General features: G+C 39.8%; 2 protein-coding genes across 3 annotated transcripts in view; one reads left to right on the top strand and one right to left on the bottom strand.

The window, feature by feature from the left end:
* The window catches only part of zmynd12 (zinc finger, MYND-type containing 12), a 234970-nt gene that overhangs the window by 205710 nt on the left and 10494 nt on the right, over positions 1-18766 (bottom strand). The gene's annotated exons all lie outside the window — the stretch shown is intronic.
* On the top strand, positions 57-18728 carry utp3 (UTP3 small subunit processome component). 2 transcript variants are annotated; one of them, XM_048615043.1, is made up of 11 exons: positions 57-221; positions 2083-2167; positions 4900-4956; positions 7233-7289; positions 8499-8616; positions 11954-12028; positions 14560-14681; positions 16403-16555; positions 17633-17704; positions 17803-17843; positions 18391-18728. In XM_048615043.1, the coding sequence occupies exons 1-11, from the start codon at positions 208-210 to the stop codon at positions 18521-18523; spliced, it is 927 nt and encodes a 308-aa protein (XP_048471000.1). In that variant the 5' UTR covers positions 57-207; the 3' UTR covers positions 18524-18728. The 2 variants fall into 2 exon arrangements, with proteins under 2 accessions (XP_048471000.1, XP_020369934.2); XM_020514345.2 differs by having other exon boundaries at positions 58-221; positions 2080-2167; positions 18391-18727.

Here is an 18766-nt window from a genome sequence, read left to right as displayed (position 1 = left end):
AACCAAAATACTGAGGACGTTCGAAATCTGGAAATAAAACCAGACCACAGAGGGAACATTCGCTATGTAAGATAGTATCCGAGCAAAACTAAATCGCTATTCGATGAATTTGGCCCTTCCTGACACTCGCGCAAAGGGGGAACTGTTACATTTCACCGTAGTTGTGTCCGGGACATTAAAGGGTAGGACTAGTTGCTGTCGGAGACCATGAGGAATCGCCGGTGAGAAAGTAACTGCTGACGGTGGGAGGGTAATTCAATGTTGGGGGTTGTCGGAGAGGGAACGTAGAAAGGTCGGGAGTAGGGTAGAAAATCTGGGGGGAGGGAAGAGAGTTTGAGTTTCTCACTTCCCCTGGTCAGATGTTTGATCCGAGTTGCTCTGGGAGTTGTTGCTGTATTCGCCTGTAAATGATTGAGAATGTTCTCCCTCTTTCTCAGAATCTGGGCACACATCCATCTGGTTTAGATTTAATTTTTAAAATGGCGAAAGAACTGCGGGTGCTGGAAATCAGAAACAAAAGCAGGAAGTGCTGGAAAAACTCAGCAGTTTTGGCAGCATCCTTTACTTGAGAAAGGATGTATTGGCACTGGAGGGGGTGCAAAGGAGGTTCACTAGTTTGATTCCGGAGTTGAGGGGGTTGGCTTATGAGGAGAGACTGAGTAGATTGGGATTATATTCATTGGAATTCAGAAGATTGAGGGGGGATCTTATAGAAACATATAAAATTATGAAGGGAATAGATAAGATAGAAGTAGAGAGGATGTTTCCACTGGCAGGTGAAGCTAGGACAAGAAGGCATAGCCTCGACATTAGAGGGAGCAGATTTAGGACTGAATTGAGAAGGAATTTCTTCACCCAGAGGGTTGTTAATCTATGGAATTCCTTGCCCAGTGAAGTAGTTGACTCTACTTCAGTAAACGTTTTTTAAAAAAAGGTAGATTTTTTTTTGAACAATAAAGGAATTAAGGGATACGGTGAGAACACGGGTAAGTGGATCTGAGTCCACGAAAAGATCAGCCATGATCTTATTGAATGGCGGAGCAGGCTCGAAGGGCCAGACGGCCTACTCCTGCTCCTAGTTCTTATGTTCAAATGTGGAGAGAAATCAGTCAAAAGCCACACGACACCAGGTTACAGTCCAGCAGGTTTATTTTAAATTACAACCTTTCAAAGCGCTACTCCTTCATCAGGACTTCACCTAACGAAGGAAGAACACTTAGAAAGCTTGTGCTTTTAAATAAACCCGTTGGACTATAACTTGGAGATAGCAAAAACTGCAGATGCTAGAGTCAGTGTCAATACAGTGTGGATCTGGAGGAACACAGCAGGTCAGGCAGCATCAGAGGAGCAGGAAAGTCTACGTTTCGGTTTACACCCTTTCTTAGGACTTTACTTGGTGTCGTGTGACTTCTGACTTTGTCCACATCAGCCCAACACGGGTATCTCCACATTGAGAGAAATCAGAGTTTACGTTTCGGATCCAGTGACCCTTCCTCAGAACTGATGGTAGCTAGGAAAATGTTGGTTTTTATGCAGAAGGTAGGGTGTTGAAAGGCATAAGGAGATAATAGGTGGAGATAAAGCCTAAAGAGAGAGAAGAACAGTTGGACAAAGGATGAATAGCTACTAATGGAGCCTATTAATGGCTAACAACGGATTGACAATGGACTAACAATGGCTTGCTGAGCTTTCCTGGCAATTTCTGTTTTTGTAGCTTAGATTGAAAGTCCTCTGTCTACCAATATGAGTTTTAGGTGGTCAGCCTTGTTTCCAATGTCTTGGGCCCCTCAACACAAACTTCCTCACCTGGTACTAAGACTAGATAAGGCTTTATTTTGTTACACACTTCTGGTTTCTTACCGCTTATTCTGTAAATAACCAGAAAAACATCACAAAGGTATATAAAACAGAAGAATCTAAGTCAGACTATGTTTTAAATGGGTGGGGGGTGCAGTTTATGCAATAGTGTGTATTCATGAATCTATAATTAGAACAAAATTTTGCAAGTAGCAGTTTTGGCAGCATTTGTAGAGAGAAGAACAATTAACATGTGGGGTCTTATTTTCAAATTGTTTACAGCAGGTCCAGTAGGCAGAAGCCCAAGCAGCAGGTGGATGATGATAGTGATGACCCTAAAACATACAGCGATTTACCAAATCCAGATATTGTGAGTATTAACAGGTTGAGCCCATTTCCTAATTGCCTTGTGGAGGACATATGTTTTAGTAAGTTAAATTGATGTACAATCCTACATTGATGTAATAAAAGCTTTATGACAATATCATTGCTATGAATATGGAATTTCATAAAGTACTTGACTACCACATAACAGACATATTAGCAAAATTAAAGTACATGGGATTAAAGTGTCAGTGTGCGTGCAAAATTGGTTAAGGGATAGAAGGCAGAGAATAGCAATGAAAATATCTACTGCCTATTCCCTCATCCCAAATTGCCTGACTACCTTGTTTCAGTTCATTTTCCACTGTAATACCCCTTTAATGTCCTTGTTATTTTTGCCATGATTATTTCATCACGGTTATGCTGACCTATATTTGGTTTTCTGAACACGAAGCATTGAAAATTGCTGTTTACATCCTAACTCGAACTAAGCCTCCTTCATCCATCATCTGTGTGCATGTAGTCTTACATTGGCTCCTGATCAAGCAATGCTACAATTTTAAAATTCTCATTCTTGTTTTCAAATTCTTCCATAGCCTTCCTCCTCCCTATTTCTGTAATCTTCTTCAGCCCTTCAAACTTCAAATTTCTGCATTCCTCCAATTCTGACCTAATCAGCAGCCCTGATTTTAATCCCTCCAAGACGACGATGCTTTCAGCTACCTATGCTGCGAGCTCTGGTGTTTTCCTCCCTAAACTCCTCTGCCACTCTATCCTGTTTTCGTATTTGTCAAGTACTCCATAAAATCTACTTCTTTGTGTGCACCTAGTTTTCATCCCTGTTGTGTAATTCATTGTCAGCCTCCCTGATCACACTTCTTTGAAATACCTTTGGATACTTTACTGCATTAATGGTGCTATATAAGTGCAGTTTAGAATACGGTGGTGCTCCCCAGGGGTTGACTATTTTTAATAGATACTCACGACTTCGGCCCAACAAGTCCACACCAACCCTCGGAGCATTCCACCCAGGCCCATCCCCCTAATCTACACGTCCCTGAACACTATGGGCAATTTAACATGGCCAATCCACCTAGCCTGCACATCTTTGGACTGTGGGAGGAAACCCACGCAGGCACGGGGAGAGTGCTATTTTCTTGTTTGCAAATGAGTCAAAACTATAAAAAAGTCAACAAATTTTCCGACTCCAAAGACTTGAATTAGTAAAGTGAAAAGCAAGGAATTTATGCTAAACCCATTTATAAGACACTGATAATGAACAGATAGCCAGAAGTAGATTGTTAACTTAGCCATAAATATCTGTTTGGGTAATATGGGACAAAATTGCTTGCAATTGTGTGACATTTTATGGTGTAGAAATGTCTGGTTTCGCGTAAAGGAGTGCTTTAACCATTATCTAAACTTAAAGTAGTCTTTCTGAGTTAGCAACAGTTCCCAAACTGCCGTGGGACAAATCACCAGTGTTCTTGATTTGAAGAGGCAAGATTTTCCATGCTAAGAACTAGCATTTATGTAGCATGTTTAAAGTTGTAAAGATGTCCCAAGATCCTTCACAGGCATGTTATCAGACAACATTTGATTTTGAGTAATGGAAGGAAATATTAGGACCAATGACAAAAACTTTGGTAAAAAAGTTGGCTGTTAAGAAATGAGTTAAAGCAAGATAGGTTTTGGAAGGAAATTCCAGAGCTTTGGCTGACGAATGGTGAAGTGAGTACAGTGGAGTATATGCAACATCCCAGAACTGAACATCTTAAAAACCTCCCTGCTCTCCTTTGAAGTTGCTGCTGATTTGTCAGAACTAGCAGTTTTTTAATTGACCTGTTCAGATATGTCACATCTCCAAGGAAGGTGGGAATGGAACCTTGACCTTCTGGCATAGTGGAAAGGACACAATCACTGCACCACAAGACCTTTAAGTTGGAACAAGCAACTGGTGTCAATGATCAGATTGCAATTGTTGCACCTATGGTACATAAATTGCAACTTGCCCAAAAAGCAGCTGCCCGTACCCTGTGATGGATAACACTCAACTTGTTTATTACATCCGCTGTCATTACAGATGCCTGCTCCTTTCATCACACAGCCCTTCCAGCATGTTCAATTGAAACCATAGTTAAGTGCATGTAGAACCTCACTCCATCCCTGCATCCTCTGTGCAAACTCCACCAGCCATAAATCACCTGAAATATTCAGTTCTGCGGCTGACTTTTTTTTTTGGAACTCTCTTCATTAACACCAGTGATGATGCTTTCAGTCACCTCTGTCCTACGTTGCTCCATGTTTTGCTCTGTTTTAAGAGTATTTCAATAGTGTAATGAACTCTCTCTCCATGGATGATTTAAATTGCTTGAGATTTAGTTGGTCATAAAACACATCTGCATGTGTATCACAAGCGTCATCTCTCTAAATTTTCAGTAAAAAGAAATGTATTTCTGGGAACAAGACAGACTTCTCTTCAATAACCCTCTGGAAACTGGGAAGACAGAAGATATCTTAATGACCTGAAAAAGTTAAATATTTAAGAAGATTCCCCATGTGTCTGGTTATATATGTATTGTTGGAATAATGTTCCAAATTATCAGCCACCTTTGAATTTGCCATGGTCAACATTGTGGCTGATAATTTGGAAGCTAATTGGCTGCTGGGTTTAGGACAGGTTGGGATTGACAGGTACCATTGTGGCAATGAAGTGGAATGTGGGCCTGTAGTATTTCTTTGACAATAAAGTACTCTTCTATTCTTGTCCCGTTGCAGAATTCTTCAGAATATTTTAATGATGATGTGGATGAATTTCATCAGAAGAAGCTCCAGGTGAGTTTGAGACACCACGAATGTAGCTGTGAAGTCAGCGAAATTTGTTTTGATCTAACATATGTGTAACTGAGCAATCTCCCATGGTATTTCATGTGGGGAGTTGAGACAAATGTCATCTGCAGGTGAAGCTTGGTTAGAAGGTGAAGAAGCAATGATTGAAGTTCTGTTGTAACTTAGTAAGTAGCAAAAATTAAGGGAATTTTGAAAACAGTTGAGACATTTGAATTTCTCTACAGAACAGGCTGGTGATCTTGCAACTGCAAAACCAAGTTACTACAGTGCAACAATAGGGGGAAGGCTGCTGCTAAAATATGAGAAGAACCTATTGGCAGTTACAGTTATGATTGTGAATATTTATAATCTGGTTGACTGAAGTGTGTGACTGAAATGTAACATCAAGAAGTATGGCTTGGAAGATACTTCAGCTTGCTGCACCGTTCAATAAAAATACTATTCTTTTGTTCTATAAAACTTTGGCTATAGTACATTCACTTCCTTACTCCAAGTCATTACTACATATAATAAACGGTTGTGGTCCCAGCAATGATCCCTGTGGAACCCCACTGGTTATAGGTCATCAACATGAGAAACAGCCCCTTATTCCCACTTACTGTTTCCTGCCCATTAACCAATACTCTGTCCGTGCCAATACATTACCTCCATCACCTTGGGCCCTGATGATTGAATCTTTTGCAAAGTAGTTTGTTGGATGCCTTCTAGAAGTCCAAATACAACACATTTACTGGTTTCCTTCTATCCATTTTGGTTGAGACTGGCTTGAAAATCTCTAATAAATTAGTTAGGCACAATTTCCCTTTCATGACACCATGCTGATTCTGCTTCATTAGATTATGATTTTCCAAAGGTTCTTTCATTATCATAGAAGAATCATAGAATCCCTGCAGTGTGGAAATAGGCCCTTCAGCCCAACAAGTCCACACCGACCCAAGAGCATCCCACCCAGACCCATCCCTCTATAAACCCACCTAATCTAAATATCCCTGAACACTATGGGCAATTTAGCATGGCCAATTCACCTAGCCTGCGCATCTTTGGACTGTGGGAGGAAACCGGAGCACCCAGAGGAAACCCACGCAGACACTGGGAGAATGTGCAAACTCCACACAGACAGCCACCCAAGGGTAGAATCGAACCTGGTTCCCTGGCACTGTGAGGGAGCAGTGCTAACCACTGAGCCCTTGTGTTACTTCCTTAATAATTGATTTTAATGCTTTTGCAACAATACGTGTTAGGCTAAGTGGCTTATACTTATCTGCTTTTTGTCTCCCTTGTTGAACAGAGGTGTCACATTAGCAGTTTTCCAATCCTTGGTCCTTCTCCAGAATCCATGAATTTTTTGAAAAATTATTAACAATGCAACTACCTCTTTTGGAATGCTAGGATATAAGCCTCCAGGGCCAGGGGACCTACCTGGCCTTTGGCTCCAGATGTTTGACTTATCACATCTCTAGTGATAGGGATGGTATTTAATTCCCCCCACATATTCTTTAGCATTAATGGGATGTTCAAAGTTTCAAAATTAAGCAATGAATCTTTACCACCTCGTGAGTACTCTTGGTTGAATGAAAGACTGTGAAGAAAATAGAACAGTACAGCAGACACATTGTGTCGGTGCTGACCATGATGCCATTCTAAACTAATCCTAGCTGTCTGCACATGGTCCATATCCCTCCATTCTCTGCTTGTGCACGTGCCTGTCTAAGTATCTCTTAAACATTGCTATTGTCTCCGCTTCTGGCACCTACCACCCTCTGCATTTTTAAAACAAAACTTTCCTTGCACATCTCCTTTAAACTTTGCCCATTTCACATTAAACTATAGCCCCTAGTATTTGATATTTCCACCCTGGGGAGAAAAGACTCCCAACTCTCCATCCTATCCGTGCTTCTCATAATTTTCTGTCCTTCTATCAGCTCACCCCTTGACCTCCGAAGGTCTAGTGAAAACAATCCAAGTTTGTCCAAGCTGTCCTTATAACAAATATATTTCAATCCAGACAATATTCTGGTAAACCTCTTTTACACAATCTCCAAGACCTCCACATCCTTCCTATAGACTGGTGACCAGAACTATGCACAATACTCCAGAGGAGAGGCACTTTATAGAAGGTAATCTATTAAAAATACGTAACCCCACTTGCCAAATTGAGATTAAGCAAAAGAATAATAGCATGTTGATGCCTTCCCATTGCAGAACTGTGAAACTTAAATCATCTTTATTGAGGATGCTGATAGTGTCATTTTGTGTAACAGAAGCTGCTGGCTGATGGAGTCATTCTGGATGATGCAAATGAAGACTCAGTGGATGAGGTTGGTGTGATCATCTCTACAGCACTGACCCTGAATCCTGTGAAGAATACCTGACTTTTCAGAAAATCTTTGTTTCTAAATCCACTGGTGAAAAATAACTTACAGAAATGTGTTAATAGTCTGTTTATCCAGTAAGATTTGTGTTCTTTGCCATGCACTGGGAACAGTGGGTGTATGTAAATCAAAAATGCTGATCAACAGGAGGTGTTGACTTTGGCAATCATCTGCTACCAGATCACCTTTGAGTTCTTTTGGTAGTTCATAGACCTAGGGGCTTGTGCTATTTGAAGTCAAAAACATTGCTGGATGAGTACTGCAACAGCAAGTGATCCTCTATAAAGAACATTAGTAACTTTTAGCTTTGCTATTATAAAATTCTGGCCAGCTGCAGGTAGTCTGGTTGTCATAAGCATTGCGATGTCAATTATCACTGGTATAGCTTCCAGTTGCTGAAATGCACATAATCATGAATGGTTGATGAGGGGAGAAATATTAGATTCTGGTTGCCAAAACATTTCTGCTTCTTTCAGCCAGATAAGGTACATTTTACTGTATTATTCAGTATTTTACCAACTGAGCCATAGTAGAAATGGAAGGTGGACATGCTCGTACAGGGCAGGTCTGATGAGTTGCTTTTGTCCATGTTCATATTGCTGAAAAGAGAGTGATGTTACTGAAGCTTTTTGTCTTGCACCCATAAGGATAAACAATTGGCATTTTTGCACTTACCCTATTTGACCAAGTATCTGATTAAATAATCGTTACTTCTGTGAAATCCTACACTCCCTAGACTGACCAGCTTTTTTCTGAGTTGCTGATGTTAAAAGTAGCTTGTTGAAACCACTTTGATCACCTGAGCTAGTACTGCTGCCACTTGTCAAGCTTGCCTAAATCCTGCAAGAATGTCAACTGCCTCAGGAGACAAGTACTTTATACTTTTCCTTTCCTCTCATCTGTCTCAGTATTTTTAATGATTCGCCTCCACGTTTGTCCTTATATGTTTCAGCCTTGTTGGCATCTTTAGAATTTGCCTGTTCACTAGGTGTGAACTAAAGGGAAACTGTTCCTGGGTTCTTGTATTGATTGCTACTGTTTCTGGAGAATGATGCCTCCATCATCATTTCCCTTTGGTTATTATGTGACTTATACCTATTAAGGCAGAAATTAATAAAGTTACCAATTAAAATTTTTTCCTTAATGTGTCAACAGGAAGAGGTGATGCCCTTGGAGATACCTGACTCTGAGGAGGATGAGGAAGATGAGGAGGATGAGGATGATGAAGAAAATGTTGACTTGGATAGTGACCTTGAGGGCAGATCAGAAGCTGGTGAGCTTGGTGCTACAATGTGTCAGATTTTACATAATGCACTGAGTTTCAGCAAAACTTATCAATTGCTCTTCACCTGTCCATGCTGAAATCCCCTTTGGATGGGTTCGACTTCAATGAGGAGAAATCCTGTGTGATTGCAGGGAGGGATTAGGTGAATTTCCCAGGACCATAGCACCACAATATTCAGGGATAGGGTATGTCTTTTGCTTCCCCATGAACAACTGCACGACTAGCATTTATTGGTGTTAAAACTGACTCAGAGATAGTAGGAACTGCCAATGCTGGAGAATCTGAGATAACAAGGTGTAGAACTGGATGAACACAGCAGGCCAAGCAGCATCAGAGCGGTCATTTTTCTGAAGAAGGGTCCAGACCCAAAATGTCAGCTTTCCTGCTCCTCTGGTGCTGCCTGGCCTGCTGTGTTCATCCAGCCCTGCACCTTGTTGTCTCGGATTCTCCAGCATCTGCAGTTCCTACTATCTCTACACTGTGTTATCTTAGCTTTTATTGGGCTCAGTAAGCAAGTGCTGTAGCGACCTCTGGTGGTGGAAACTGCATTCTGCAGTACAAGAAATGAATGGAACTGATACAGTCATCCACCTAACATAGGAGCCGGTAACAAATTTTTACCCATCTCTGTCCTAAATGTTTTATCCCATTTTCTTAGATTGTGAACTCTGGTGCTGGATTCCCTTGTGATCAAGAACATCCTTCCTGTATCTACCCTGTCTAGTCCTGTTAGAATTTTATAGGTCAGTCCTGCCATCCCAAGAATCAATCAGGTAAACCTTTACTGCCCTCCCTATATTGCAAGAATGTCCTTCCTCAAGTTGGGAAACCGTACATATTATTGCATTATCATCAATGCCCTGTACAGTTAAAGTGGGACAGACCTGCTCTTGTACTCAAACCTTCTCGATATGAAGGCCAAATTATCATTTGCCACCTTTACTGCCTGCTGCACCTTGCTTACCTTCAGTGACTGATGTATAAGGACGCCCAAGTCTTGTTGCACATTTCCCTCTTTCAATTTATAACCATTCGCATGACATCTGCCTTCCTGTTTTTGCTATCAATGTGGATAACCTCACATTTTATCCGCATTATACTTCATCCATCATGCACTCACTCATATTGTCCAAATCACATTGAAGCATCTCTGCATCATCCTCACTGTTCACCCTCCTATCTAGCTTTGTGTCATCTGAAAACATGGAGAAATGCCATTTATTTTCCTCATCCAAAATCACAAATATATTGTGAATAGCTGGATTCCTAGCACTGATCCCTATGGTACTCAACTGGTCATTGCCTGTGATTCAGAGAGAGACCCATTTACCCAACTCTCTGTTTCCTGTTTGACACCCAAATTTCTATTCATCTTGATATGTTATCCCCATCCTATATGTTTTAATTTTACATTCTAATCTCTTGCATGGGCTATTGTTGAAAGTGTTCTGAAAGTCCAAATAAGCCACATGCATTTGGCTCCCCTTCAGTTGCTCAATTCGTTACATCCTTGAAGAATTCCAGTAGATTTGTTAAGCAAGAGTTCCCTTTTGTAAATCCATGCTAACAGTATCCAATCCTGCCACTGTTTTCCAAATGCTGAGCAATTAATTCTTTTATAATGGATTCCAACAATTTTTTTCTCACCTCTGACATAAGGGTGACTGGTCCACATTGCTGGTTTTCTCTCTGTTCCCCCTTCTTAAATAGAAGGATTACGTTAGCTACTCTCCAATGTGTAGGCACTGTTCCAGAGGCTATAGAATCGTGGTAGATTACCAACAGTGATGGCAGCGCGGTGACAGAGGAGCATCAGCCCAGCCGCGAAAGGTGGTGCCTGAAGAGTGGCGACTTTATTGTTGTTTCGGTCTGGTGTAGACAGTGGTGAGGTGGTGGAGGAAGGGTGGCAACACAAGCATTGTTGATGATGAGCTGGCTCAGGACTGATGGACTGTCTTTAAGCCAAATCTTTATTTTTTTTTTTCTTATTCTTAAAACTATTCAAAATAGCACCATTCCATGGCAACAGTGGAGAAGCTTTTCACTGTATTTTACTATTTTTCTCACTATAAAATCCACGCAACCGTAAAATCATTCTTCAATGCATCCACTTTTTCCAGGGCCAATTTAAGTACCCTGGATGTAGATTATCAGGTCCTGAGGATTTATCAGCCTTCAATCCCATCAATTTGCCCAATGCCATTTCCCTAACAATACTGCCTTCAGTACCTCCCCCACTCTAAACACTATTCCCCAATGTTTTTGATATGTTATACTTATGTCCTTTTGTGAATGCAGAACTAAAGAATGTATGTAGTTGGCCAGCCATTTCTTTGTTTCCCATTAAAAATTCTCCTGTTTCTGACTGAAAGGGGCCTATATTTGTCTTCACCGATGGTTTTCTTTTCGTATAACTGTAGAAATGTTTACAGTCAGTTTCTACGTTCCCCGCAAGTCTACTGTAGTCTTATACTTTACTTTCCCTTTCTTAATCAGTCCCTTTGCCCTGTTTTGCTGAATTCTCAACTGCTCCCACTCTCCCATGTCTTTGTTTGTTTTTTCTGGTCAATTTGTATGTCTCTTCCTTGGATCTAATACTATCTCTAATTTCCTTTGTAAACTGTGGTTTAGCCACCTTTCCTATCTTTTGTGCCAGACAGGTATGAACAATTATTGCACTTCACCAGTTTGCTCTTTGAATGTTTACCATTATCTTTTTATCATCATCTCTGTAAGTACCATTTGCCAATCTGACATAACTAACTCATGCTTCATATCATTGTCGCTTCCTCTGTTTAGATTCAGGAACTCATTGCAGAATCTATTAGGTGACTCCATCTTGATGAGGAATTCTGCCATGTTATGGTCACTCACACCCAAAGGGCCTTGCACAACTAGATTGCCAATTGTTCCTTTCTCATTAGACAATACCCAGTGTAGGTTGGCTTGATCTCTAGTTGGCTGCTCTACATTATTGTTAATGAAACTTAAACATGATGCCTTTTCCATGTCTGGCCACTCCTTTCTTTTTAAGGAATAAATTCTCGTTTGAAGAGTGAGATTGACAATCCCATTTCTTATTAACCAAGTGTACCAGCTGTTACATTTTCCTCAGTTACTTTTTAATAAATTCTACAATATTACCTTGCCTTGTAAATTCAAAATTTTTTTTTAAACATGATTTATTGCACTATGTTTTGAACCATCTGACTTAGAAGTGTATATCCCTGCTTAAAATTACCTGAATACATATTGGAAACTGTTCTCCTGAACTATTTGCTTTATACTAAAACTAATGTTTCTTTTGCTTTTTTTTGTTTTGTAGGTCTCCCCAATGAGTTGGCCTGGGGCCAGAAGAAAGCTACATATTACAGCACAGACTATGTCGACGAGCTTCTGCGTATGTGCAGTAATTTCCCATCTTAAATGGTCTTCAGCAGAGGGAATGAATTCTTCCATTGGTTGCATTTTGTCAAATTGTAGACCAATTCTTGATAGACAGATTTTCATTTTTGTTGCATGCGCTGCACTGAAAGCATCTTTGAGAATTAAAATAGATTCATTTTAAAATGGGAATTATATAACAGATCAGTTATCACCAGAATGAGAAAATAGGGTCATGTTTTGGACATAATCTAATCAGAACTGATGATACTAAAGTCACAGTTGTCCACTGATACTTGAGCTATGCCACACTGTACTCATTCGATTGTTCCAAGGCCGTTTGCTACCCTTGCAATGTGATGAGAGGTGTTTTTATGAGTAGCAGTGAGAAAAGGAGTCACATTCTGTAGTGGTGATAACATGTTGAATACTATGACAAATGAAGGCTAATTGCTCATTGCATGTTCTGGAGCATAATAGAGTTAATGCAGATTAGCTCATCTTGCATTCTCCTACTATATTTTAGGATCCGGGTGCTAGATCTGCATTTGTCTGTCACTATATAAATGATTTGGATGAGAATATAGAAAGCATGGTTAATAAGTTTGCTGGTGACATCAAGATTGGTGGTATAGTGGATAGTAAAGAAGGTTATCTAAGATTACCAAGAGATCTTGATCAGTTGGGTCAAAGGGCTGAAGAATGGCAGATGGAGTTTAATTTGGATAAATGTGAGCCATTCCGTTTTGGTAAAACAAACAAAGGCAAGACTTATACAATTAAAATTAGAGCCTTGGATAGTGTTGTAGAACAGAAAGACCTAGGGTTTAGGTATATAATTCTTTGAAGTTTTCCATCACATGTAAATAGGTTGGTTAAGAAGGTGTTTAACATGATTGCCTTCATTGCTCAGTGCTTTGAGTATAGGAATTGGGACGCTGTCTTGAGGTTGTACAGGATGTCAGTGAGGCTTCTTCTGGGGTACTGTGTCTAGTTCTGGTCTCCCTGTTATAGGAAGGATATTATCAAGCTGGACAGGGTTCAGAAGAGATTTACCAGGATGTTGCCGGGAATGAGGATTTGAGTTATAAGAAGATGCTGGATAGGCTGGGACTTTTTCCAGTGGAGCATAGGAAGTTGAGAGGTGACCTTAGAGGTTTATATAAAAAAAGAAATTCAGGGATATAGATAAAGTGAATGGTAGGTATCTTCCCTAAGGTGGGGAATTTCAAGACTAGGGGGCATATTTTTAAGATGAGAGGAGAAAGTTGTGGTTGGTTGGTTGGCTTGCCGAGCTGGTTTGTTGTTCCGCAGTGTTTCATTACCCTGCTGGATAACATCATCAGTGCAGCATGGAACTCGACCCCATATACACTCCACTACGAAGGAAAACCGGAAGTGAGGTAATCCAGCTCAACGGACTCCAGACTTTAAAAACCAGGCGGCAAAACACACCGACGCTTCATCGAAAGCTGCAGTGATGATGTTACCCAGCAGGGTAATGAAACGTCTGCGGAACAATGAACAAGCTCGGCGAGCCAACCAACCACAATACCCACAACCCGAGCTACAAATCTACTCCAAAACCTTTTGAGAGGAGAAAGATTCAAAAAAGACATGGCAGTTTTTTTTTTTTTACACAGTGTGGTTCATGTTTGTGGAATGAACTTCCAGAGGAAATGGTGGATGCAGGTACAGTTACAATGTTTAAAAGACATTCAGATAAGTACATGAATAAAATGTTTGGAGGGAAATGGGCCAAGTGCAGACAGGCGGGACTGGTTTAGTTTGGGATTATGGTCGGCATGGACTAGTTGGACCAAAGAGACTGTTTCCAGACTGTATGACTCTATGACCAAATTTCGTACCTTCTCATTCAGTACATTGTCTTCTTCTGTAGCTGTTAAATGTTCATTGAGGAATCCTGCACCTCCATGTTCACAAATTGTGATTTTGTTGTATCAAGATTGTTGCTTAGGCATCAGAATTTGTATTCTGGTATGAGGGATCTTCTTCATCTGCAAATACCTTGTGAATAATGTTATGTCTTAAAAATTGCAATGAGATCCACTTTAGCATGCAATGCCTCAAGTGTCCATTATCATTCTTTATATCATCCACGATGCAGTAAATTTGGATCTGAGTTGCAGATTTCCTCAACATCCAACCTTTTGGAACCAGTAGATGTTGTTACTGGGATATCTAGATTGGTGAATGTTTATCTTTGCTTGAAGTCTCATCTCCAAGCGACTCTGTGGCAATGCATGACTTGTTTGAAATTTTCTGCCACTGATCCTGGGAGTTGTGTGAATGCAGCAAGCAGCAGATTCCAGATACCCTTACAAAACGTGGTACGTTATTGCACTTTGGCTTCAAGTTTTGCAGATTACTTAATTGGTAATCTCTTCATTTTGAGATGAGAATCCTCAGCTAGAAAATTATGATCTTGAATTTTAGATTTTGTGCTATTTTGCCCTCATGAACATTTTGCAGTAAAACACAAATTTACTGTGACTGGATTCTCAGTTTCTGGCTTTTTATACACAGGTGGTAAGGGTCAGGAAGAGGCACTGGCAGAAGCTGAGGAGGAGGAACAAGAAGCTTTGAGTATTCAAAAGCGTTTGGCAGAGAATCTGACTGAGGAAGACTTTGGACTTGACCTTATTCAGGTAACCGGTGATGGATATTGAGGCTTGAAAGTGGTTCTTGCCTCAGATTTGGTGTGTAAAGTCAAGTTAGCTTGAAAGGAAGTTATCAGAACAGAACGTTCACTTCCCTATCCCTATCAACCTTGAGCAAATAGTTCCCCAACAATTTTTTTTTTAGATGCAACAGAGGTAATGTTGACATCCCTGGTATCCTTCTTTATTGTGTATTATTTTTTAAGCTAAAAGTGCTGGCCTATACATTCTGGTTTCTTTCTTCCACATAATTTAGGTTTGGCTCAACTTTCATCTGCTTTTACAGTACTTGCTTAATTTCAGCTGTATTTCTGGCATTCATTGTCTTTACAGTGTATCAATTCATATAGCTGGGGTTGCTTGTTTGAGTGGAACTGACCTGTAGAAAGTAATGGGAAAGCAGAATCCTTACCATTAAGTTCCATGAAGAATTAATCTTTGCACCTAGCTGTCTGATCTGCCAAAAGTTGATGGAGGGAGGTGGATAGGAGAGAGAGCTCAGACTGCTATAATGTGAGACCCAGCCACATCCCTCACGCCCTTAGTATTTTGCAATTTTTTTTTAAACTTTAAAAGCTGCTTATGTTCAACAGCATCAAGTCACCCATGTCTAAGTATAAAATTTTCTACTGAGTGATCTTTTGAATCAGCATTTGCTCCTGTGTCCCTTCTAGGACAGATATTGGAACAGTCAGAATGTTTTTTCTCTTTCTCTACAATTTCTGGAAAGAAGTCGCTTGGTATCTGTTTGGTACATATTCTGCCCCTTTCCTGGCTATGACATTGTGATCATATTTATTTATTTATGGTGGAGCTGTACAAGCCAGATCCCAGAATGTAACCTCGTTCATAGATCATAAGTGTTTTTTTTCATATTTTCAATTGGTTACATTGGTGGTTAGTCCCTGACCATATTAACATGAGGCTGTCAAAGTTCATTTAACGCAACAACATACCTTTATTGCAGAAGGGGGAGAAAAAACAGCTGTATTTTTGTAAGTTGGTGTGAGAAGATCGTAACATAAACCACAAGAACAATGATTAAATCCTTTTCCAAGTACAATCCTTTATAGATTCTAAATCTCCAAGAAATGTTACTCCTATCCGAACTCTTAAATTTCTTACTTAACTGACTCTTTACGGTTTTTCTTCTTGGACTGATGGAACAGTTGTAAGACTTCCTCTCAGTTATGAGGGCCTGGATTCTTTTTCAGTTTGGAAAACGAAACACTTCTATAAACTCTCTCTAACTTGGAGATTGTGTACATGTTACAAGTTGCCTGCTACTAGGATGAAATTGGTCTCCTAAACTGAGAACCTAATTTTTCTGCTCGGCTGAAATTGAAACCTGATTCTTTGGAACTAAAAACCATTGTCCTCTGATCATTTGTTTTTGTGTATGTCAAAATCAGGTGCAGGGGGTCCTCTCCTATCAGCTATCTTAACTTGTTGGAAGACTAATTCTACATGGTTTTCCTTTGTAAAAGATCAGCAGTCAACCTTGATTTTGTTTCCTAATTACTACACGTTGCAAAGTTTAAATAATATCAATTGAGAGAATCTTCTACCAACACAGTGTTAGGAAGAATGAGCAACGAGGCAAGATGTCTTGAGGGCTGCCAGAGTCCCTTCAACTGTCTCTCAAAGAAGGCAGGATTTTCAAGAAGGGCCAAGCTGAAGATTTGATTATTTGTGTGTTCTTGTCACAGGCATTTGCCCAGGAGCAGGCAACTGAGAAAGCAACTCAAAAGGATCTGAAAATCAAAAAGGATTTGAAGAAAATGTCACATAAAGAGCAGATCAGTCTGCTGAAGAAAGAGTCACCAGAACTTCTGGAGCTCATTCAGGACTTCAAAACAAAGGTTAACAAAATGTTGAAAGCTTCTCTTGAATCTATTCATCTGATCTGTTTTATTTCTGAATGATGTTAAGTGGCATATAAATTGGATTATAAATAAACCTAAAATACAATAAAACAGATGTGTGCTATAGAGCCATAAAAGACTTCATGTGCAATTTGTTCTTTTTATTTGCTGTTGGAATGTGAACATTACTAGCAGAGGCATTTTTATTGCCCATCTCTCATTTACCCTTGAGAAAGTAGTGATGAATTGTGTTTGTCATATAAAGTGTAAAGAAGAATATGTTGATTATTGATGGAAATGGGACTGTTCTTTCCAGTAAAGATTCCCAGAGCACTTTGGAGTGTTGAGATGTTTATTCAGGCCAAATGCACTTTATCTGCTTCTCAATTATCTGATCTGGGAACTTTCTCAAACAGGCAAAGTTGCTTGACTGGCTTACCAATGGCCTATCCAACCTGTATTGTATTAATGGTGCAGTAAGGTGGGAAAAGGGATGAATAAAGCTGAAGTGGAAGTTTAATTTTAATGCACAGGATTTGCCTATTTCCAGTTTGCTCTTGTGAATTTGTATTGTACTCGAGGCAGAGTCTCTGTGTTCTGAATTCAATAACTTTTAATCTCTTTTCAAGTTATAGTTGTTGATGTAGAAAGCAAGGAAAAATTGGTGACAGCTCAGTTTTCAGGAAAGCATAGATTGGGGGACACTGCTGAATCCATGCACCTTTTAAAAACATTTTTTTTTGCTAAAGTTGAATTCAAGTGCATCCTAGCTCAGATGCAAATCTGGAGGTTTTACTTTTCATCAGTTGCCTTACTATGGGATGCAGCGTCTGAAGTGTGAAACTGTTGCAGTAGTACAACGTCCTTGATTTCTTTCCCCTTTTTGCAGGAAGATGTCTGACTTTCACTAACTGTAGAAATCTTCCTTTACATGAGCTATTAAGAAGATAGAAACCTTGGACATTCCTATCTTTTTATTTACATGTTGATTGTTAGGATTGTGCATTGATTGTTAAACCACTGTTGCTAAGTTACACTCAGCAGTTGATTAGTTTCTGATTTGTCGTTTTGCAGCTTGCTGAGTTGAGGGATGAGTTGCACCCGCTGATGGAGATGGTGCGGAGTGGGAAGATACCTGCAGGGAAGGTATGATGGAACAAATAACTAAATGAGTGCAGATGAAGATCAACAGAGATTGAAATATCTGGATCATTTTGTAATAATTGTTCTGCCTTGATTCACAGGGTGCCAGCTATGTGCAGACCAAGTACCATCTGTACCTGAAGTATGTTTCTTTGACAGTACCTTAGAGAATCTGTATCTTTTCCAAAAACTGGTGGGGATGGGAAACCAAGCAGATGCTTCAAATGCAGGATGTCCAGCATGTTAGTCACTAGTCGCTGTATGTGGCTCATTAGTAAATATAAGTCAGTAATGGCCATGTGCTCTAAATTTACATGGTGTCTGCATGTATCTTTTCACCATTTTATAGGAAAGGAGAAAAGTGTCCAAGTATTTTAATTGGGTGCATGTTATTCATTGGTTACTGTTTATTTGATTATTGTCTAAAATGATATATATCACTATTGGAAATGTTGGATTTCAGCAACATATTGAGGAGTAGGAGCAGTCACCGTAGAATAATCACTGATGAGGGAATGTGAGATTTTCTTGTATTATTCTATAAAGAGTGTGAAGTACTGCACATAAAAAATAATTTGTACTTCCAGTAGCAGTGTCTTTCATATTTTAAATATTCTACATTTTGCTTTTTGGTTTAAACTTTCAGACATTTATGATATTCTCGTTAATGAAATCTCTCTAATCCATAGTTACTGCACAAACATCAGTTTTTACCTAGTACTGAAGGCCAAGCGGATCCCAGTGCACAGTCATCCCGTGATTGAGAGGCTGCTCACCTACAGAAATGTGAGTATACAGCTGTTTAACCGCCAGGGTCTTTAGTTTTCCTCTCTGTATCCATGGCTATGGTCACAGGGATATCCTGGGTCTGTTTCAATCTGTCGTTCAGAATCTAGTTCCTACACACATGAATAAGATTTAGTTCTGGAATGCTTCTCTGATTTGTTTTATTTTCTTCAACCAACACCTTCCCTAGCCCAAGCAGCATCTAACTTATTCACTGGGCTGTAAAGCCCCTGGTTAGATTACTGAAGAATCTATAACTATACCCTCTGGTTTGGGTGA

The sequence above is a fragment of the Rhincodon typus genome, chromosome 31 (assembly GCF_021869965.1).
Source record: "Rhincodon typus isolate 14 chromosome 31, sRhiTyp1.1, whole genome shotgun sequence".
Taxonomy (NCBI): Eukaryota; Metazoa; Chordata; class Chondrichthyes; order Orectolobiformes; family Rhincodontidae; genus Rhincodon; species Rhincodon typus.
This window is presented reverse-complemented; position numbering and strand designations above follow the sequence as displayed.